This window comes from Prionailurus bengalensis, chromosome E4 (genome assembly GCF_016509475.1).
Source record: "Prionailurus bengalensis isolate Pbe53 chromosome E4, Fcat_Pben_1.1_paternal_pri, whole genome shotgun sequence".
In the NCBI taxonomy this organism is placed as follows: domain Eukaryota; kingdom Metazoa; phylum Chordata; class Mammalia; order Carnivora; family Felidae; genus Prionailurus; species Prionailurus bengalensis.
This window is the reverse complement of record NC_057360.1, coordinates 42,942,518-42,964,758: the sequence shown is the minus strand read 5'-3', so window position 1 is coordinate 42,964,758 and position 22,241 is coordinate 42,942,518. Positions and strand designations below refer to the sequence as shown.

Here is a 22,241-nt window from a genome sequence, read left to right as displayed (position 1 = left end):
CAGGAAAGCAGAGAGAGCACAACTGTGCTATTTTAAGCAACTGTGCCCAATTCTGGGCTGGCTCAGATGCCCAGAACTTGCTCCCAGCCAAAGCTGCCCCTGGGAGAACTCCGGGAAGCAGACGGGGTTCTGTTCTCATCACCTGGGGGGTTCTCGGCATTCGGAGGAAAGAGTTTTCAGTGGCGAAGGGGACCCCAAAATGAAGCAGAAATAAATATCCTTTTCTTCCTCTGGTAGAGAAAAGGATGTTTCTGGAAAGTCGAACTTCTAAAGGTTGAGAATCTCTAGCTGCCTCATTCCACAGAGGAAGACGCTTTACCATTTCCATCGCCCCGCGTGTACCCCACATGACACTGAGGACCACAGAAGGTCACCTGACTCACTCCCCCAACAGGAGGCTGACTTTCAGCATCGCACCGGACAAGCAGAAAGGAATCCAGGTGACGGCACCGAAGGCCGTCCGGGGACTGGCTCAGTGAGCATCTTGCCCTCACTGCCCAGCACTGCCAGCCGCATCCTGGCTCCAGAGGCCACTCCGAGGTCCTGGGCAGACCACACTGTCCTCCTCAGCTCAGCCAGCTGGCAGCTGATTGCTCCTGACGTGCACTGAGACACTTCAGGCAGCCCAACTTTCTTCTCTAAGGGTCCCCTCTGGGCCTGGGTCCGGAATAAGAAAGCCAGCGAGGGGCAGCAAACAGAATGAAGCTGGGTCATCCTGCCAGGAGCACGCGAGGCTTTTCCTGGGGTTTCTGGCCATCCTATTGGTTAGCAAATTATGGGCAGCCTGACACCAACTTTAGAACAGTGCGTCGGGAGCTGCAGAAGCGGGGGAGATGGGCTGGAGGAGGGTTAAATGGGGTCCAGAGAGAAAGAAGATGAGGGAGGAGAAAAGAAGAAAGGAAGAAGGACGGAGGAAGAGAGTGAGAAAGCAAAGAGAAGAAAATGAAGAGAAAAAAAAAAAAAGGGGAAAAAACTTCCATACAGGAGAAGGGGAGCAGGAAGAAAGCTGTTCCTTGGGGGTCCACCCCGATGCCCGGTGGACACGGAGTGTGGGGCTGGGGGCTCTCAGTACCCCCTGCTTCCATCACTGGCAGGGACCGCTGAGGAAAGACGACAGTACGAGGGGGCCAGGCCCCCAGCTGTCGTGAGTGAGGAGTGAGCTCCCCCGGCCTCTCCCTGCGCCCTTCTGGGAGGCGTGTGGGCTCTGGGGTTCAGGCTATTTTCACCCACCTGCGGCAGCTGCCGGTGCCTATGTGATGCCATTTGCCTGGCCTCCCCCCAAACCACCACCGTCCACGGTGTGGAAAACGGCATTCACAGCTGAGTCAGACAGACTGAGGTCTCCTCTCGAGAAGGCCTGTTACAAACCCACGCTGCAAACTACCACGGCCACTTTGAACCCATTGCCCCAAAGCAGGCTGAGGACTTGAAGCCAGAGCTCCAGGCCGGCGGGGCCCCGGCAAGAAGTATCTCTGTGAACTGACTAGGTTTCCTCCTCCAGGAGGGCCACCGGTGCTGAGTGGATCGGGAAATGCCGACTCCCCTTGGCACCAGCCAAACGGCGTCAGGAAATAAAAACGGCAACAAACAAAACCAGAACATAAGTCTGCAACTTGCAAACGCCGTCATCCCATGCGGTCCAGCGTACACGTGTTACAGAATCACGCACAATTCATGGCGGTGTCCCTACTAATTTGGCTATTCTGTACTATGGCTTTATTCTAGAAGTACAGACAACCATACAACGGCTAGACATAAAAGAAATACTCAAGCTGAGTGCACGAGAGAGATGCCAGATGGCCACTCGAAGCAGTGCTTCTCCGATGCCGCTGTGTGTCCAGGGCACCTAGAGAGCTAATGGGGAACACGGAGGCCGGGACCGTGGAGGCAGGTGAGGGCTGAGCCTGGGATGGTTGCCCAGATGGCCAGGTGACTGGGGCCGACACCGAAGCTTGAGAGGCACTGACTTAGAGCGGGACCAAGTTTAACCCAAGGCTTCAGAACGAAGAGATGTCGTTTCAAGTGGCTCACGTGGCTGAGGCACAATGAGCCGGGAGGATTCCCTGGTCAGTCTCGGGGATAAGGCTTCCCCCAGACCCAGGGGCCTGGGGCTCCATGAGCTCAGTGGGCTTGTGCCCCTGGCTCCTGGCCCCCGGCAGGGACCTGCACTTACTGGTGAGGACCTTGAGGGTGAACGCGTTCTTCTGCTGGATGGTGTGGGTAAAGTGGAAGCGGGCGTTGCAGCTGTAGTCTGTCTGCATATCCTGCAACATCACGTTAGAGAAATACAGGTCTCCGTTGTGGCCTTGGGAGACGCGCTTGTCTTGGGTGATGGGCTCCATGGCTATTAGGAAGCAGAGGTACAGAGGGAGGTTAGCAGCAATGGTAACAGTAATACAATCATGATAGTTCTGGCAATCGAGGACCAAGAGGGCGCCCGGTGGGTCAGGAATTCAACGTTCTTTGGTCTAATCCTCTCAACTCTGAGGCAAGGCTTATTCGCATTTTACAGATAAGAGAGCGGTGGATTTAATGTGTCCTGGTGGATTTAATGTGTCCTGCGTTGCAAAAGCAGTGACGGAAGGGCAGGATTCAGATTCACACCGGTCTGCCCACCACACCCATGCTCCATGGCCATACGTTTCCACCTCCTGTTCATGCCAGAGAAAACTCTGGCCCCGAGCCAGAGGGAGGGATTTGCTTCCCAAATCAAGAGTCAAATTCACTTGTTTTCTATTTGAAGCTCTTACTCCCACCAGCACTACCAATTATAATCGCAAGATACATACTAATCAATGATATGCACCATCAATTTTTGGGTGCTTCCTAATGTCCGTGATGGTCAACATATGAAAATGGTGCTTTTTAGAATTAGTGACATCCTGGGAGTGGCTGAGGAGGCTGACTACATTATCTATGATTTTTGAAGCATTAGACGTAAATTCAAACGACCAGGTTTCCAGGTGATTCGGTTTGTAAAAGCACACTCATAAGGCCGACTATTCATAGCTAACTCCTTCCTACCCACCCCCCCACAATTGTTTATTAAGTCACTATTTCTTTTCTTTTTTTTTAAGTTTATTTATTTTGAGAGAGAGAGCACACACGAGCAGGAGGGGGACAGAGAGAGAGGGAGACAGAATCCCTGTCGGTGCGGAGCCTGACTAGGGGCTCAATCTCATGAACCGTGAGACCAGGACCCGAGCCAAAAATCAAGAGCGGGAAACTCAACTAACTGAGCTGCCCAGGAGCCCCTTAAGACGCTACTTCATAAGGCTCAAAGTTAATGATGCCAACCCTTCAACGATGGGCTGGTCGGTTCTGCAAATCATTTACCCAAGATTTACTGTAGGCCTACTGTGTGCCAGGCACTGTGCCAGGTATTGGTGAAAGAGAGCCGAAGCTAGCAGAAGGTGCAGCAGATAAACAAATCATCACAGTGCAGGGTGGTGAGTGGGAAGCCCCTGGTAAGAAGGGGATGAGCTGAGAAGGGTAGCACCCAGTTCCTTCCAGGGTGCCCTCATCTGGGGTTTGGAGGCCGCATGACAATTACCAGACAGAAGAGACAGGGGCCCTAAGAGGTTTCTAAGCAGCAGAAACAGTGTGTGCTAAAGGTGAGCACACACAGCTGGGGCAAGGGGTAGGAGAAAGGCTGGGGAGGCAGAGGGAGCCAGATCAGGAAGGGAAAGAAGTCTGGACTTTGTCCGAGGTGATGGAGGAGACAGTGAAGGGCTCGGAGCATACAAATGAAACTATCAGATTCATTTTTGGGAAGACCAAGGGGGCCAGTTATGGCTGATTATGGCAACCCAGGGAAATGCGGATGGTGGCCTGTGTTGGAGAGATGCCAGCAAGGGTCACGAGATGTGCTCGGGAGGCAGCATGGACATAAGCTGGTGACGGGAGTGATGCAGGGGATGAGAGGGTCTGAGCTGTTAGCTACCTAACCAACCCTCCAGCCCGTGGCCGGGCAGCCTTCCCCAGGCGTATGCACCATGGTGATGTAGCGAGAGAATGAATGAGGGCAAAGCCCTCTGTCTGCAAAACAACGCGCAACTCTGCCTCCTCAGCAGGCAGCCTCTTTCAGAAGCAGACGGCTAAAAACTCGGGGATGGACGGACGATGCATGATAAGCAGGCAGGCAGGCAGATCTATACATTGAGCGATGGATGGATAGACAGGGGAGCAGGTATGGAAGGAGGCGGAGGGGAAGCCGGGAAGACACAGACAGCGGAGCTCCAGTCGCCTTTATAACTCACGCCCCCACTTATTTTGGTTGAAAATGTGGGAAGAAACAGGTCCAGAGTGGTGAAGAGTCTCAGTCCAAAACAGAACCGAACAAGCTCTCGACGATACTCTGTCCCTCTGCAAACACCGTCTCCCTATCGCTCCTTTATCAAAGGTTACATCCCTGTGCCTGGCTGTGTCCCAGTAAATCCAGACCGACCAGAGATTGAACCACGAGGCTTTCTGTCAACTCGCCATCATCACAAATATTACTGAGCACTTTACCGTGCATCTGGCTCTGTTATAAGCATTTTGGCTGTATGACCTCATTTATCCTAACAATGCTCCTATTAAAGAGGGACAGCGGTTAGCCCTATTTCTCCCAGAAGAGGAAACTGAGGCCCAGAGATGTTAAGCAACTTGCTCAAGATCACACGGCTATCAGCAGTCAGGCTAGGAAATTAGCCTGAGCGGCCTCTCACCGTGTTCTCAGCCACGTGGCCCCTTTACACCGGCTTCTCGCAAGTGAAGGCCTTCCAGCCTTGGGCAAGCCCTTCCCATTTCACACACCCACCCCCCTCCTTAAGTTTAAGTAGAAATCAAACGGCCCCCCAAGACTTACAGCTGCTCATCCAGAAGATGACTGGGGACGGAAGTCCGGGTGGGGGGTTGCACTGGAGGGTCAAGGGAGCACCTTCTTGAACCACGACAGGGTCTAGGTTTTCCTTGGGCCACAGGGGAGATTCTGGGGAGAGGCAGACAGAGGCGGGTGAAATGAGGGGGGTGGCTGGGGCCGAGGCAAGGAGCAGGTTAGAGGCAGGAATGCAAGGGGGAGAAGGACAAGGGGAGATGGGAGAACAAGGGAGTGGGGAGACAGCCCCCGTGGGTCTAGGCGAGGTACAGCGAGACAATAGAGGCCACTTGTCTAAATAAATGCACAGCTTCCAAGGCTCCTCTCTATCCTCTCCTCCCTTGCCCAGAGGGCAGGTGAAGTTGCTCAAGACTGGTTTGGTAGCCTCCTCTCCCAGGAATCTTTCTGAGTAGGGGGGGGTGCGCTCCTCCTCAGAGGCAAACAGCAAGCAGGACTGGCAGGGCACCAAGGCAGCCAAGGGCAGGGCGGCCTTTCTGGAATGACCCTCCATGCTCCCCCCCCCATTCCCCCAGAAGCAGGGCATGCCGGTCCCCCCTCTGCCCATGCTACTCACTGGACACCTGCAGGCGGATCCTATTGGACAGGGCCGTGCCAAATTTGTTCCGGGCAAAGCACTGGTATTCCCCCTCATATTCCTCGGGCCGCCCCCCGCTGCGGAAGTCGATCACCAGGGTCCCGGATCTCCTCCTCATTGACACCCGGGGGTCCTTGGCGATGTTGAAGAACCTGCTGTTGCGAGTCCAGTGGAAGCTGTGTATGATGGGGGCGGGGGAGGGGGGCACGGAGGGAGAGAAACAGGGTGGGCTCCGGGCTCCAGGTGAGAGCCTCGGGGCTCTGGTCCCTGACCCTGTCCCATAACCGCACCTCCATACCAGTGGGTCCCACCCTGGTTGAGCGGCAGAACTGACCGGGAAGCCTGATAAAATGCAGAGTCCTAGGTGGCAGTCAGATGACCGTGTGGGGAGCACGTCCCTGACATTAGTGCTCTTACCCAGCCAAGGCTGGGAGTCATGGCTGGAAGTGGTAGATACCCACATAGCCACCGGGGGACAGTGTTCTTTGCGGGAGCAAGCAGGGACTTTTAGTTTTCATTTATTTTATTATTATTTGTTAAAAATATATATTTTTTGAGACAGAAAGAGAGAGGGCGTGTGTGAAAGTGGCGGGGGGGCGGAGAGGCAGAGAGAGAGGGAGAAGGAGGCAATCCCAAGCAGGCTCCACACCATCCACTCGGGGCCTGACTCGGAGCTTGATCCCATGAACTATCAGATTGTGACCTGAGCCAAAAGCAAGAGTCAGACGCTTAACCCAGGTGTCCCTAGGCAGGAAGTTTGATTTTTTGTAATATTTCACCCAGGCCAAGCACATCGGGGAGCTGGCTCTGCCTCTCCTGTCTCATTCGATAACCAACTCTAAAGCCAAAGCCAAAGAGCAATGGCCCGGGTTATCCATGCTCCTGCTCGTGGGTGCAGAAGACAGCAGTGGCCGCCCCTTCTAGCCCAGGAGGGCCAGCTTTGAAAGAACAAGCAGCCCTCACAAAACTGAGCCCAGAGGGGAAGACGCTAGAATCTCCCTCTCCTTCTGGGGGGTGGGGGTGTGTGCACAGCTGTCCAGAACATAACCTTAAAAGAAGCAGGAGTGGCTGCTCAGTGTCTCAGAATCACTGTTACTGCAAAGGAACCGTGGGGGGACAAAGACCAAACTTCAGAAGTAAGGCCATCTATGCCCTGCCTGACCCTGCAGGGTGACCCTGTTCCTTCCACCCTGGGTGAGAGAGGCCTTGCTCGTTCTCAGGCTCACGGAGACCAGGTGGGGGGTGGGCAGAAGAAGGCTGCCATATGCCCAAGGCTCTGTCCTGCCTCATTTCCCCTGACAGACACCTGCACGGGGTCCTGTCATGTTTGGTCCGGATCAGGCACGAGGCTCTGGAATAGTCCAGCCTGTGGAGGCTGCTTTGAAGACGGGGGACCAATAGCAGAACATCTCCGAATCTCCAGGGTTTTCTGTCTGCTGGAGACAAACCTGGCCTGGGGGCGGGGGTGGGGGGTGGGGGCAGTGCAGTCAGAGGCCTGGTTTTAAATCTAAGCTCTGCCCTTTTCAATCTGGGAGGCCTCGGCAAAGGGGCGTAATATCTCCGTGCTTCTGTTTCATGTCCTCTTCAGGAGGACGGGGGTTCTTCTCTGAAGGGCAGGGGTGTGGTCTCAATGCCCTCTTTGCGGGGCCCTTTGGATTTACCTGCCAGCGCACTCACCTGGGGGCCGGGTTCCCCTTTGCTTCACACTCAATCAAGATGTTATCACGGGGATCCACGATGTGGTCCTTCACTGACTGCTTGGTGATGGTCGGGGGCTGGGACACTGCAACAGCACAGACAGGGAGCGGTCAGGGTTGCGGGGACCTGCCAGGGGCCCCGGGTTCGGGGAATGGCTGAAATTAACCTCTTCAGGAGTCACAGAACAAGCAGGCAAACGGGGGGCGGGCAGTGCCTCCTTTTGGGGACCCAGCTCCTTAAATGGGGCTGCAGGAAAGGGGGTTATGCCAAAGACTGAGCCTAAGAAGAAACCCTCGAAGATCTCATGGGATCCCTACGAGAAACTTTTGTTTTACCCATTCTTCTATCCCAACACTCAGTATGATGCCTTGTGCACAAGAGTTCTTGATATATGTTTGCCGAATGAATAAAGGAACCCAGCGCAGGTCACACTCCAGAGCCTAGTAGCCGTGATGGTTCTGAGCCCTGGAGGGTCAACAGACGGCCGAACTGTGGTGAGGCTGGAGCTCACAGGTTCAAGTTCCCAGGGCCTGGGCCCAAAGAACCAGCTCCTCTCACGCTTGGTCCCCACCTCCAGTGTTCTCCTCGGTGCTCCTTGCCAGCTACCTGAGGGTGGGGAGCGGAGGCCCTTCTTAACCCACCTGCTCCTCTGCCCTTCCCAGCAACAGGAATCTCCGGGTGGATGGCTGCTGTCCCCATGTGATAAGGGACCGCACTACAGGGCCCTGGTGTCAAGAAACCCCCAGCAGGCAGGGTGGAGAGGCGGCTGATCCCCCCCCATCTCCTCACTTGGCCTTCTCCCACCCTCCCTGCTGCCCTCCTACCTCCCAGAGGCACAGGTGCACAGAGGCGCCCGGGGGACTTACGCTCATTCTGAATGCTTGCTGTTAGTTCCGATGGGTTAGCATTGTGAGGGGGAGAAAAGAAGACAGCGGTTATAGGTTATCGTACACGACTACTCGCCCAGGGGTCCTCACGCCCCAGCCTGCCGGGAGAGTAGGGCTGCAGCGCTCGGTGGGAGAGCCACCCAGAGGTGGGGACTGACTCGGCGAGAGCTTCACAGAGGCGACATTTCCCCGGGGAGCTCAAACCACGCAGCTGAGCAGAAAGACCGGCTTCTGATCAAGTGGTGTTGCCGGGAAAGCCCAACTATCGAACGGGACGATGCTGCTGGAAAGAGGCTGGGCTCTAAAGGTGCCGTCCACCCTCTCTGGACGCCATTGAGGAAAGCGGGCCCCCTGGCCAATGGTGCCCGGGCGAGGCTGAGGCTGAGAAGCCTGGCAGCAGCAGATCTGAACCAGGGCTATGAGGCAAAGCCCACACGGTCCACAGGCCTCGCTCCTTCCGCTGCACCTTCTTCTCTGTCCCACATGCAAGCACCTTCTTGCCTATCCTTTGGAAAATTCTAGGGACCGATGAATCACCGTGGCTCTGCTCATGGCAGAAATACACTGCCCTACGGAAATCCCTCTTCCAAACAAGTGCAGGGATGAAACAGAGCCCACCACTCTTTTCTGTGCTTTTTACGAAAAGGATGAAGAGGCAGGTAGCAAAGGTCTGCACACCTGAGATGTGCGGGTGCTCGTGTACAGGTGTGTGCATGTTTGAGGTCGGGCTTCTCAAACCCTGACAAGTGTATGAATCACCCAGGCTGGCACCGGGGTGGGGGAGGGGGGAGGGCGGGTCTGGTTAAAATGCAGATTCTGATTTAGCAGACCCCGCGTTTCTGACAAGCTGGTGGTCTGTGTACCACGCTTCGAACGGCAGGATCTTCGATGGTCATGTGCTTCCCCGGGAGGAGGTCTTGGTTAAAATTCGCAGAAAGGAGAACATGTGTTTCCGTAACTTCGTAAGATGTCCCTTCTTTATGGTTCTATGGTGAAGTAACAGGCCGTGCGTATCTCACGCTGGTGCGGATATCAGATATGTGTTGGTGCTGTGGGCTGACTTCTTCAGAGTGGGTGCTTCCCCGGGAAGCAAAGGCTGCGGGGGAGCCAAGGTGACCTCGAAGCTTTGACTCAGCCACAGTGAGTTGTGGAAGAGGAGTCCAGGGGCCCAGAGAAGGGCGGTGTGGAGCAGGCAGGGCTAAGGCAGGACCGAGAGGTGCCGGAAGAGTCACGAGAGAGAAGACAGACATGGGAGAGGAAAGGTGGAGTGTGGCAGGAACGAGTCCCCTGCCATCCACACTGTTGGTACATGACAGTCTCGAGTAAGACCCACAAAAAGGTTCAAAACAATTCTTTCAAGTGGGCCAGGGTTGTGTGTCTGCTGGGGCACTGAAATATTTTATCTGCTTTGCCATTTGCCTGGGTGCAGCCTCGGCGGGAAACAAAAAGGAATGAAAAGTCTGGGGAAAAGCAGAAATCTGTCGTTTCTGAACACGTGCTCCCGGAACCTCCCCATGATGGCATCTTCACCCATATAAGATCTTCCTGCCAGGGGCCCAAGAAAGATAGTTCTGGAAAGCCAGTGTGGTTGGGCATGGAGGAGGAGGAGGAGGAGGGGAGAACGGGCCATTTTCAGGAGAAGTAGGCCCTTTGACCGCTAGCCCAGGCCTGCGGTTTCTTCATCTCAAGACACAGTTGATGTCTCTTGGGTCCTCACACACAGTGGAGGGCTCTGTCCTTGTCCTGGCAGGGGTTTTGCTTTGCCCACATGGCCTTCAAGCCTCTCTTTTATAAAATCAAAGGCTGGCTCAATGGAAAGAGCCCTAGACATTATCCAGGGAATCTCAGATTCTTAGAAGAGAAGTCATTCAGTTAAGGGCACGTAGCAAATTTGCTGCAGAACTGAAATAAGGACCAGTTCTCCTGTAGTCTGGTCCAAAGCTCCTTTCACAGATCCGTCCTTGGCCAGAGAGGCGGGTGGGCCAAGTGGGGCCCCAACACTCTCTCCTCCTTGACATTCTGGACAAAGGAGAGTAAGGAGGGAGGTCTTAGGGGGAGTGGAGACCCTCAGAGCTGGCTGGATGCTATCCCCAGCCCCACACTGAAATCAGGCCAGGGGCCTCTTGAGAGTAGACTCCCTAAGCAGAGTACCTTCCCTAAGGAGGTAATGACATCTGCAACCGCCATTGTGCCACCAAGGAATTTATTACAGAGACACAACCAAACCAGAGGACAAGCCACCATAGGGAGACGACCGTGAGGACCGCGTGCCTGGGGACAAGGGCAGCCTACTTAGTCCTGTGACACTCCCCCCGCCCCCCAAACCCTCTGTTACACCACCTGCCCTTCTCTCCATCTATAGAACTTGCTGGTGATGTCAAGTGGAAAATGAGTTTGCTCTTCTGCCTTCCAAGGGGGAGGAAAAGTCTTCCAATGAGCTCTGCAGGGGGTAAGGCAGGTGCCTGCCCCGTCTGCAAGGTTCCTTTATCCGTGCACCTCTTCTCTTTCCCTGGCTGGTATCTACAGTCCCTGGCACCCAACCCATCCCTGGAGGATGGACTGTGTGTGTGTGTGTGTGTGTGTGTGTGTATTCAGGTCGTCCTGCAGCACTATTTGGGATGACAGTGAGGAAGAAATGTTCCTCCCACCCCGCCGTCTCCTCTGTGGGCTCCTAGGAGAAAAATGCCCAGTCCCTTGACGCGGGGAGGGGGGACAGAGGGGCGAGCTGCCAGCAGACTCACTTTTTGGCAAGCCCACTCTTGTTGATGAGGCGACCCTTTGCTTTCTTCAAAGGTCACGCTGTTCTCCTTGGGGCTGGTGAGGGGGGTGAGGCGGGTGCGTGTGACTCTGCTGGCACAGCGGCGGGAGCTGGAGGCCGGGGCTTCAATGAGGGATTGTGTAGCCGCCGGGGGCTATTCCAGGAAGCCTGCTGGGCCCAAACTCCCCAGAGCAGAAGCAGTGCCCCGGTCCTCAAGGCACAGATAATGCCCCCTGAAGGGGCAAGCGAGCGGAAGGGCACCCCTGACGGGGCAGCCTCTAGCCAGAGCCCCCGCAGCCTCTCCCAGAAGAGTGCCTGGCCTTCACTTCTCCCACATCTGGGCTCTTATGAATAACGCTGCAGTGAACGTGGGGTGTAGGCATCTCTCTCTTACCTTTTGTGACAACACACGGATAGGCCCTGAGGACCTTACGCTGAGTGAAATTAAGTCAGGGAAAGACAGATCCGGTATGTTCTCACTCTATGCAGAATCTAAAAACTTCACACTCCAAGAAACAAAGTAGAATGGTGGTTGCCAAGGGCTGGGAGGGGGGCGGGAAAGTGGGGAGATGCTGGTCAAGGCATAAAAAGTTCCAGCTCTAAGATGGGTATGTTCTGGGGACCTAACGTACGGCCTGCAACTGTAGTTAACAGAACTATATCATACACCTGAGAGTTGTTGAGAGAGCAGATCTTCAAAGTTGCCACCCCATACACACGAAAGGTAATTATGGACGTGTAAACTAACCCATGGGGTCATCACTGTGTAATATATACGTGTAGCAAATCATCAAGTTGTACACCTTAAACTTACATATGTTGTATGTCAATAAATACCTCAATGACTCTGGGGGGAGAGGAGTAAGAACGTATGGTCTTTCCCCAGCCCCTCCCACCGGGCCACGGCCTAGGGTTAAGAAGGAAGGGTGGGCTCAGGTAACTTGGGGGGCATCTGTTATGCTGGGCCCAGCAAGAGGGGAAAACCTGGCTGAAGAGGACCTCTTCCCTGGGCAACTGGGTCCCCTCTGAAGGGCTGGCCTTCTCTTGTCTTGCATTCATCTTCTGTAGGCTTATTCTGGACATGTCACCAGGGCCACTGAGCCTGCAGCCGGCAGGGAGGTGTAGTGCATAGGAGGCATGCTTCGGGCAGGCATCATGAGTTTCCTGTTGTGCGGTGGCCCGGGGCACCAGGCCTGGTGTCACAAAAGACCTCACCTCCTCATTCAGAGAGGTGCTGTAGTCATGTGCTGGCCCTGCCACTTATGAGCTGGAGAGAACGGCTTTATTTCTCTGCACCTCGGTTTTCTAACCTGTCAGCGAAAGATGAGACTCAGAGGAGATGCTTCTAAAGCACTTAGCTTTCAGCCAGACATGTGGCAGCTGCTACTCTGGTGAGTTCCAAGAACTAAAAGAAGGTGGGATTAGCAGAGGGACGGGTGGGGCATATCGAGTGCCAACCTGGTCATCAAGTTGTACATCTTAAAGAGACCTGGGATCTATTCATGAATCCATCACCCATTTGCTGTGTGACCCAGAGCAAGGAAAGGTCTATGTTTCCTTCAATGCATTTCCGGAAGTAGGGGACACTCTACTGAGGTGGGGAGATGGTGGGGGGGGGGGAGGTCAGGGCACTTGTGGCTCTTTGCCCCACACGCGGTACTCTGGAGAGACTGACTGCTAGCTCACCTGCCCATGGCTCCGGTAGAGCTTTAGAAATCCAGATTCCTAACAGAGATGTCAAAGCCATCTATTTATAAGTTCTTCTTGAAGGAACCCCTCACCCACTAGCCCTAGGGATCACAGTGGCAAGTGAATGAGTGAGGAGAAGCAGCAGAAGAGAAATGAGCCTTCACCGCTTCTTTGATAACCCAATTTCCTCTGTATCCCTCTGCTCTCCAGGGACTTGGCCTTATCGTGCTCCTTATTAGACTGTCTGCCTGGGATTGTTAATGAGCGACTCTTCCTTGAGCTATCAGTGGAGATGGTCTCCACGGGAACAGTTCATTTCATGACCCCCCCCCCCTTCAGTGAGCACACACACACGCACACACACACGTGCATGCACACACACATACATGCACTTGGGGCTATTGGGAAGGCAGCAGGGCCTTGCCCGTCTTGTTTCTGGGTCCTTATAGTTTCTGCTGGCCTTCTCTTACCCAGAAGTGGCCACTCCTCTGGGCAGTTATTATTTGTAGGGTTGAGTGGGGCGGGGGGCGCTGAAGTATATGTAATTCTTCTCCAAGTTATGCTGACTCCCGGCCCCAGGGTCTGGCTTTGGAGAGCTCAGTGGGCACTTCTTGGAGGCTGTATCCCTCTCCCAGCCCTCCCCAGACATCTGTCACCTGGACAGAGCCCAAGTCAGCATCGGCATCATGTGGATCCCATCTATTTCTGGAAGCAGGGCACAGGGGACAGAGGTGGTATGCCCACATCAGAGCACTGGAATGCCAAGACATTCTGGTGGAGGTGTCAGAATTGTGGCAAAGGGGGTACGCAGCTAAATGCAGGGCCATGGAGCATGGCTGCCAGTCAATGAGCCACTTACGAACGTAGCAACAGATATGGCTGCAAGAGACATGGCTGTCAGCATCCCAAACCCCTTCTTTTATGATTCTGATGGCCAAATAATGCCCCCACCATGGGAAACAGAATGATACAGATTTTACTTTCCAACTTTGCCACGGGAGAGGCAAAAACAAACAGAAGGAATCAGCGCCTGGGTTTTGGACCCTGGCATTAAAATGGAGCTCTATTTTAATGTTTCATTTAGGTCCAGGCTTCTGCGAAATAATTCCCTTCCCAACCCTCCCCAGGCCGTCCCTCCTGATTAGTCCAGCCACGAGGGCCTAGGATCCAGCTCAGATATTAGGAAGGCAAATGAGAACTATCCATTGCACTTGGCCCTTGGAAACTCCACTTTGATGGGCAAGTCAAGACTGCAGAGATCGGAGGGAGGAGAGTGGAGGGAAGAACTCCTGAGTGATACACTGACTTTCAAATCTGCCACCTCCAGTCCTGCTCGGCAGGCTCCAGGCAGCCCCAACATCAGCTCAGCCACAGTCCTCAGAGATCGTGCCGCGCAATTCGTCTCACATTCCCAAACACGGATCTGCTTCGGTCAATTCTTTGCAGGGAAACCCAGCTCTGCAGCCAGAATCACTTCCCCTCTCCCCAACCTCTTCCAAAGTTGGTCTTCACTCCCCGCCGACCTCCCATCCCCTCCCAACTCCTCTGCCCCAAATCAGGAGAATCAAAGAGGATGGGGCAGGACTCACGATCCATAGGAATCTCGATGGCCCCGCTGAGGCTGAGGAGGCAGAGCAGGAAGGCTGCGTGGACCCAGGGCGGCGGCTGCTGCTGCCTGGCCATCCTCAGTACTGGGCCCCGCTCCCTGCTCCCCGGCCCGCGGGGTCTTGCTGCCTCCAGCAGCTCTAACTGGGCCTCTCGGACAGAGTTCAGCTGTGGAAAGAAATACAATGCCAAGTGAGTTTTTCTTGAACTTGTGGTCTGTTCTAGCAATCCTCCGGGGCCTGAAGGACTCCAGGGTCCTGTTGGTCACAGACCAGTGTTCTAGAATAGGATTTCTTAACCTTGATGGACATGTGGGACCCACAATTCTCTGTGTGGGGAACTGCCTTGGGTATTATTGCAGGACGTTTCGCAGCATCCCTGGCCTCTATCCACTAGATGCCAGTAGAACCCACTCCTGCCTCCAATCGAAAATGTCTCTAGACATTGCCAACTGTCCCCTGGAGGACAAAACCACTCCCGGTTGAGAACCACTGTTCTAGAAGGAAGGCCAACTCTGCTTGGAATAATCCTGGAAACAAACACTGTCCCACTGGTCCAGCACCTAGAAGATGCCATGCACTAGGCCAGTGAGAAACACACGAATCTCATAGCTTCTAGGAACCCTATGTGTTGTATGGGCCTGGGTTTGAGTGGGTCTGGGGTAGGGCACAGAGAAAAGATCACACTGATGTCCTCTGATCCAGGGGCAGAGTGAAGGCAGCTGCACTGAGGGTTAGGGGTTAGACAAGTGGGAGCTGGTTGCTCGTTGGGACTTTGTTTTTAAATGAATTTCTGCAGATATTTTGTGCACAAAGGTACGGTGGCCCTGACGTTGTCCCTTTAGAGATAATGGCAGTGCTGGGACTATGACCCAGAAGAAGGGGCTTCCAGGGCGTCGGTAGAATGAGCGATATTATGACCGCCCAATGTTCACATCCTCAAGCACAAGAAACCATTCTAAGGCCTGCAAGGGAAGGATTAAAAATGGCTGCCCAAGGGGCCTGGGAGGAGTCCTTAAGAGATAAACCCTTTTCCCCTCCTCCTGAGAGAGAAAAGCAAGAATGGCTACGGAAGGTGGGTGGGGGGGTGAATGAAATAGATAAAGGGGATAAGAGTACACTTATCGTGATGAGCACCGAGTCATGTGTAGAACTGTTGTCATTATATTGTGCATCTGAAACTAATATAACACTGTATGTTAACTATACTTGGAAAAAAAAAAAAGAATGAGATACAGTGCTTTAAGACTGCCACTGTTTCCAGAACATGGGATCTTAAAACTTGGTCCAGTTTGCTGTTCTGCCATGGGAGCCAAGTCAAAGAGGATGGCTGGAGGCAGGTCCCCCAGGATTCTTCTCTCACCTGTACCTGTACACCGTCACCAGCTCCCGTCTGTCCCGACTGAGGCTGTCGGGCACAGGAGCAGGGCTCCAAGGCTTGCTCCTGGGAGACAAGGTTATGCTTCTGAAGACCCGGGGGATGAGGACCCTCCCCTGTGCCAGGATGTGGGGCGGGCTAAAGGATTCTGATTCAGATTTCAGCAGTTTCTGTCCTGGACGCTGGGCCCAGCAGCAGCCCCCAACCTCACGTGTTTCTGGACCCCATCTACGTCCTTCCCGCTGCTTCCACCTTGGTTTCGGTCACCATCAGTTCATGGCGGCGACCACAGCAGCTTCCCGAGTGGTCTCCCCACCTCCACTCTTTTTTTTTTTTCTTTGTTTTTAAGTTTTGGTTTTGAGTAATCTCTACACCCAACGTGGGGCTCGAACTTACAACCCCGAGGTCAAGAGTTGCATGCTCTACCAAATGAGGCAGCCGGGTGTCCCTCCCCACTTCTACTCTCACCCCTCTGACTCATTCTTCACCCATCACCAGAGGTGTCATTTTCTAAAGTGTGGATGCAAATATGCCAGGCCCCAGTCAACTCACTAGCTCACAGATGCCCGACAGTGAAATCCTCCCTAATGGGGTCCCCTCTCCAACCTCCCCTCTCATCACCTTCCCTCTGTGTTCCAGCAAGTACTGGTCATCTCCTAGGTCCCATCATGTGTCGTGCTCTGTGACTTCTACACAGATTAGCTCCTGTCTAGGACATGCTTTGAACCTGCCCTCTCACGGTTTTTGCCAAGTGTGACTTGGGTGTCCCTCGTCTGTACTCCTGAGCACCATTTGTGGCCCCCTTGTCAAGCATGTGTCACTTCGGATTCATTGTGTTCTTTCCAAAAGCCACTCATCTGTACCCTCTATTAAAAAAGGAAGGCTCCGCAGGGAAGGTGCCTCATTTTGTTTATTTCTAGAATCTGATATGGCAGGCACTCAAAACTATGTGACGGATGGATGAAAAATGAGCGAATAAATGGCTGACTGAATGAAATAAACCACTTGGATCGCATGTGTTTGTTGTTTAAGCTCGGGCCTCCCCAGAACACCAGCAGGCGGCTCAGGGGAACACACGCTTTGGACCTGGATGGTATACTGTGGAGGCTCCTAGGCACTGCACTTGGGCCAGAGATCAATCAGCTAGAAGAGGGTCAGGGGAGTAGAAATCTCCCAAGGAGGAAAATCTCCTGGCTGGACGGCGTCACAGGACGTCTTTGGTTCTTCCTCCAAAGACGGTCTTTATACAGACACAGGAAGGGCCTGCTAACTCCCCTCCTTGGGTCGTACATCTCCAAAGACCAGACTCAGGCTGTCCAGCTGACACCTTGTACTGAGAGAACCAGCATGGGGTGAGGCTCAGCATTCCTTCACGTAAGACAGTGGGGATGGGTCGGCTCCCGTCTTGGCTTCATGACTGCCATGTTTTGTTCAGGAGCTGCCCAGCAACAGGAAGTGATGGGCAGGAGAAGGGTATCTTGTTCTGGGAATCTTGATGGGCATAAGAAGCCAGAGCTATTCACTAACTAGAAACACACTGGCAGGAAAAAAAAAAAAAAAAAAAAAAGCCCAATTATTTGGGGTGCTTTTAACTCACAATTTTAAAACACGGTAGACAAAGTTCTTAGAGATAATCCGGTAGCTGTTTGATAATTCTCTCTCCCTCTTCTCTCTGGAACCCATTTTTTCCCAGTAAAATCTTAAAAGAGTAAGAGACTTTTAAGATCATTTTGCTTTATGAAATCCCCTTACTTTTCAAATGAGAAAACAAGAGCCCAGCGAGGGGAAGTGATTTGCTCAAGGTCACACAGCTGGTTAGGGGCAAAGCCAGGAAAAGAACCCAGATCTCCCGACTCCTCACCCAATTTCCCATCTCTCCATTTGCAGGAAAGTTCCAGAGTAAAGTTGCTATTTAAAAAAGAAATGCTCTGGGGCGCCTGGGTGGCGCAGTCGGTTAAGCGTCCGACTTCAGCCAGGTCACGATCTCGTGGTCCGTGAGTTCGAGCCCCGCGTCAGGCTCTGGGCTGATGGCTCAGAGCCTGGAGCCTGTTTCCGATTCTGTGTCTCCCTCTCTCTCTGCCCCTCCCCCGTTCATGCTCTGTCTCTCTCTGTCCCAAAAATAAATAAACGTTGAAAAAAAAATTAAAAAAAAAATAAATAAAAAAAATAAAAAAGAAATGCTCTGGATCCTCTGTCCCTCCTGCCCTTGCCCCTCCCCTGCTCATGTGTTCATGCACGCTCTCTCTCTCTCAAAAGAAAAACAAAAACATTTTAATATAAAGCCAATGCATCTTTCTTTTTAATGTTTATTTATTTTTGAGAGAGAGAGAGACAGAGGGTGAGCAGGGGAGAGGCAGAGAGAGAGGGAGACACAGAATCCAAAGCAGGCTCCAAGCTCTGAGCTGTGAGCACAGAGCCCGATGTGGGGCTTGAACCCACGAACCGTGAGATCATGACCTGAGCCGAAGTCGGACGCCCAACCAACTAAGCCACCCAGGCGCCCGCCCCCAAAACAAAAACATTTTGAATAAAAAAATAAATAAATGTGGGTGTCTGGGTGGCTCAGTTGGTTGAGCGTCTGACTTCGGCTCAGATCATGATCTCATGATCTTGAGCCCTGCATCAGGCTCACTGCTCTCAGTGTGGAACCTGCTTCGGATCCTCTGTCCCCCTCTTTCTCTGCCCCTCCCTTGCTTGTGTGCCCTCTCTCTCTCTCTCAAAAATAAATAAAACATTTAAAAATTAATTAATTAATTAATTAATTTAAAACATGTAGTTTCTTTAAAAAAGTAAACACAGATTTATCACCTGACCCCATATTTCTACTTCTAGGTATATGCCCCAAAGAGTTAAAGACCAGTACTCAAACAAGTCCCTGTGTGCACATGTTCATAGTAGCATCATTCATAACAGCCAGAAGGTAGAAACAGCCCAAATGTCCATCAAAAGATGAATACGTAAGCAAAATTGCAGTACGTACATTCCACCAACTATCACTTGGCCACAGAAGGCAGGTACTGACACCTGCTACAACGTGGACGAAACCTGAGATGGTTATGCTCGCTGAGAGGAGCAAGACACAGAAGGTCACATACAGAATCATCTCATTTATATTGAAGATCCAAAATAGGTAAGTCCATACAGACAGAACACAGGTTGGTGCTTACCAGAAGCAGAGGGGAAGGGGGAATGGGAAGTAACGGGTATGGGGTTTCCTTTCGGGGTGATGATAATGTCGGGATGAGGAAGGGATTCCACGCGAGTATAATAAGAACGACTCGATTGAGGTGACGGCTGTACATACTGTGAATGTCCTCAATGCCACTGAATTGTTCACTACAAATTGGTTCACTTTATGATATGCTAATTTTACCTCAATAACAACGAAATGTAAATATCGGTGTCTTTAATGTGCTCATAAAGATAAACGGCAGAAGAGGAGGAGGTGGGTTATTCCACATGGGCGTATAGGCAACTTCAGCTCCCTGAGCCTGGTCCGCTCAGCCTGGAGGAGAGGCACACGGCTTGTAATCCTTCCCGTACATTCTGAAGGACTCTCCACCCATGTCTAAGGAACAGGAGTGTTCACTGGTGTCCGGGCATGTGGATTCTAGTGTTGCACCCAAAGAGGTCAATGCAGAGTGAGGAGGGAGATGTCCTGCCTGCAGGTACCCCCACATCACCAAGGGTTACAGTTTTCCTATCCCAATAACCAGGTAGGAAAGGCCAAGGGCAGGGATATCTAACTGAAGGCAGTTAAGTGCATGCTTCTAATCAAATCTTATTTCTTATGCTATCTTGCTGTGTGGCCCAGTCACAAAGTATCTCAGGTTCCTCTCCCATTAGGGGTAGAGAATGACATCACTCAGGGGCAGGTGTGGGGGTGGGTGGAGAATGCCATCTAACTACAGAGCATCCTGGGGAGAAATAGGGAAAATCCCATATCTGGTGAGAGGACAGGTGGGGGCTGCAGAAGAGGGGCCGTGACGACTGTCTTGGAATGCTGGGAGAAGGTGTGGAATTTTTCCGTTTAGCTCCACGAGGGAAAAAACTAGAATGGAATGGGAGAAGGTTCCAGAGAGGCAGCTGCTGCTCTGAGATGTAAGGAAGAATAATCTGATAAATGTAGCCATCCTACAGTACCATCCATGAGAGTAAACACTCTACCCACACACACTATCGATACAATGTGTCCGAAAGATCCTTTTACATCAAATCAAACAGGTTAGAGGTGGATCGTAAGGATGTAAAATACCTAAAAGGGAGGGCTATTGCAGGGGGAGAGAGTGAGGAAAAGAACAAAAACAAAACCACAAGAGAAATCTTGTGTGGGCTGATGGTGTACTATACGCTGCGGAAGATGATTAATTCGATGCTTGCACTTCTGAAATCCTCCCCCTGCCCTGCAACCCCTGTGTGAAAAGAGAAGACAAGAGAGAGGGAACAGAGTTACCCAAACATGCGATGTTCTGCCTGGTGAAGTACTGAGCTCACTGTTTCATAAAGAATCCAAGCAGCATTTGGCCAGGTGCTGTGCTGACAATGTACCCACACGGGAAGGAACTGTATGCTTCTCCGAAACTCCTCAGCACTATTTAAATACACAGATCCCTGGACCCTCAAACTTCTAGGCAGGGGGCCAAATCGGGCTTGCAGATTTAAAAAACTGGTTGGTTTTTTTGTTTTTTTTGGTTTTTTTTTGAATTTGAATGCCCTTAGAAATTCTGTTATCTTATGTGGGATGCTTCCTTCACTTAGGTAACCTCCCTGAACTGAAGCTTTAAAGTTTCCGGAACTTTAAATTTGCAAGCCTTGTGGGAGATTCAGATTCACAATGTCTGAGACGGGGCCCAGGAAGGGTGCGGGAGTCGGGTGATGGTCAGCCATTGGTGCGGACTGCTGGACACGACAGCCTCTCTTGGTCAAGTTCGAGAGCATGGGCTGTGCAGCATGACTGTCTTGAGTTTGAGGGGGTGGGGGTCACGGGCAAGTACTGAACCTTCAGACCTCTGTATTTCTCATCTGAAAAACTCACACAGCACTATTCCTGAGGGCTTCTGGGATGACTTAATACACAATTCCTATTTAAAGCCCTTGGCAAAGCACAGGGCCCAGAGTGACGCTCAGTACAGGTTAGCTGCTGCCCCGGGGCGGGCTCTGAGTTCGCAGGATGAAGGAAGCATCCTGGTTACCTACGTGACGTTACTGGTAACAGCGGCTACTAGTAATAATTATCCACCCGCAATCAGTGTGCTTTCCAATTTTTCCTTCTTTCTGGATCCTGGTTTGCTTTCTTTCCCCAGACTGGGGAGCCCCTGGGGTTGGCACCACAAGCTGTCCCCGGCAGACGGTTGAGAGGCCCATGGCTCCCACAAGCTGTCATCACCGGGAGCCCCCCACATTCCCGCAGCCCCGTTCTGGGCGGGGCTGTGCCAGTGGTCACAACACATCTGTGATGATGGGAGGAAAGACTGGCGGGGCTGAAACGTGGCTCAGCTGCCAGTTCCACGTCTCCGAGAGCAGACCCGCCCCCCCCCCCCCCCCCCCCCGGGACTGTTGGGTGGCAGTCGGCAGGCCACTCATTCATTTACCAGATCTGGCAGCAGGTGCTGCTTCAGAGAATATAACACAAGGACGAGAGATAAGGTTTCTCTGCTCTGGTGGAGCCTTCTTTCCAGTGAGGGAGACAGGAAATCGGCAGTGAACACAAACAAATCAGGTCACAGTAGGTCCAGTGAAGAAAACACAATCCGACCTGCACACTCGGGCGTCTGCGGCAGCCTCATCCATAATCACCGGAATATGGAGGCGACCTACATGCCCTTCACCCTTCAGTAGGTGAACGGATACCTAAACTGTGGTGCATCCACACGACGGAGTACTATTCAGCGCTAAAAAGAAATGAGCTATCAAGCCACGAGAAGACACGGAGGAAGCTTAAATGCGTATCACTAAGTGAAAGAAGCCATGGAAAGGCTGCGTACAGTATGATTCTATGTCCCTAGGTGACATTCTGGAAAAGGCAAAGCTATGGAGGTGGTAAAAAGATCAGTGGTCGCCAGAGGTGGGGGGGGGGGGTGGAGAAGGAATGAATAGATGGAGCACGGAGGATTTTCAGGGCATCAAACTCCTCTGTATGAGACTATGATGGTGGGCCCATGTCACTACACATTTGTCTAAACCCACAGAAGGACAGCACTGGGAGTGAACCCTCATGTCAACTACGGACTGTGGGTGATTAGGATGTGTCAGGGTGAGCTCATCAGTTGTTACAACTGCACCTCTCCGGTGGGGGGTGGTGCTAATGAGGGAGGCTGTGCGTGTGTGGGGGTAGAGGGTTTACGGGAAATCTCGATACCTCCCAGCTTGATTTTGCTGTAAATCTAAAAGTTCTCTAAAAAAAAAAAAATCAAGTCAATAAATAAAGAAAAAGAAGAAGAAAAGAAACCCCAATAGGCTGATGTGGTAAAGGGAAGTGAATGGTCAAAGAAGGCCCCTGTGAGAAGGTGACATTTGACGGAGATCTAAATGGCAAGGAGGAGCCAGCTTTATAAAGGTGGGTCAGGAAAACATCCGGGGCCAGGGGAACCGCTTGTGCAAAGGCCCTGTGGCAGGAAGTAGATGGGTAGGTGAAATAAACCGGTGTGGCCAGCTCTGAAGATGAAAGTAAGGAATTTAAATTCCATTCTAAACACGCCAGGAGGCTACTGCAGGGTTCTAAGTGGTGGGTGACCTGATGAGAGCTGTTCTCAAAGGCCACCCTGGCTGCTCTCT

The 22,241-nt window shown here is 52.5% G+C and overlaps 1 protein-coding gene across 17 annotated transcripts in view; it reads right to left on the bottom strand.

Annotated features, from left to right (window-relative positions):
• The window catches only part of NFASC (neurofascin), a 183,187-nt gene that overhangs the window by 59,376 nt on the left and 101,570 nt on the right, over window positions 1-22,241 (bottom strand). For 10 of the 17 annotated variants that reach the window (XM_043568390.1, XM_043568396.1, XM_043568395.1 and 7 more), the window contains 6 exons: window positions 14,075-14,258; window positions 8,018-8,035; window positions 7,131-7,236; window positions 5,433-5,629; window positions 4,850-4,972; window positions 2,174-2,344 (listed from right to left, as the gene is read on the bottom strand). In XM_043568390.1, the coding sequence (XP_043424325.1) occupies window positions 2,174-2,344; window positions 4,850-4,972; window positions 5,433-5,629; window positions 7,131-7,236; window positions 8,018-8,035; window positions 14,075-14,258 (799 nt within the window). The remainder of the gene's footprint in view (window positions 1-2,173; window positions 2,345-4,849; window positions 4,973-5,432; window positions 5,630-7,130; window positions 7,237-8,017; window positions 8,036-14,074; window positions 14,259-22,241) is intronic. The other 7 variants (XM_043568391.1, XM_043568402.1, XM_043568404.1 and 4 more) reach the window with 1 other exon arrangement.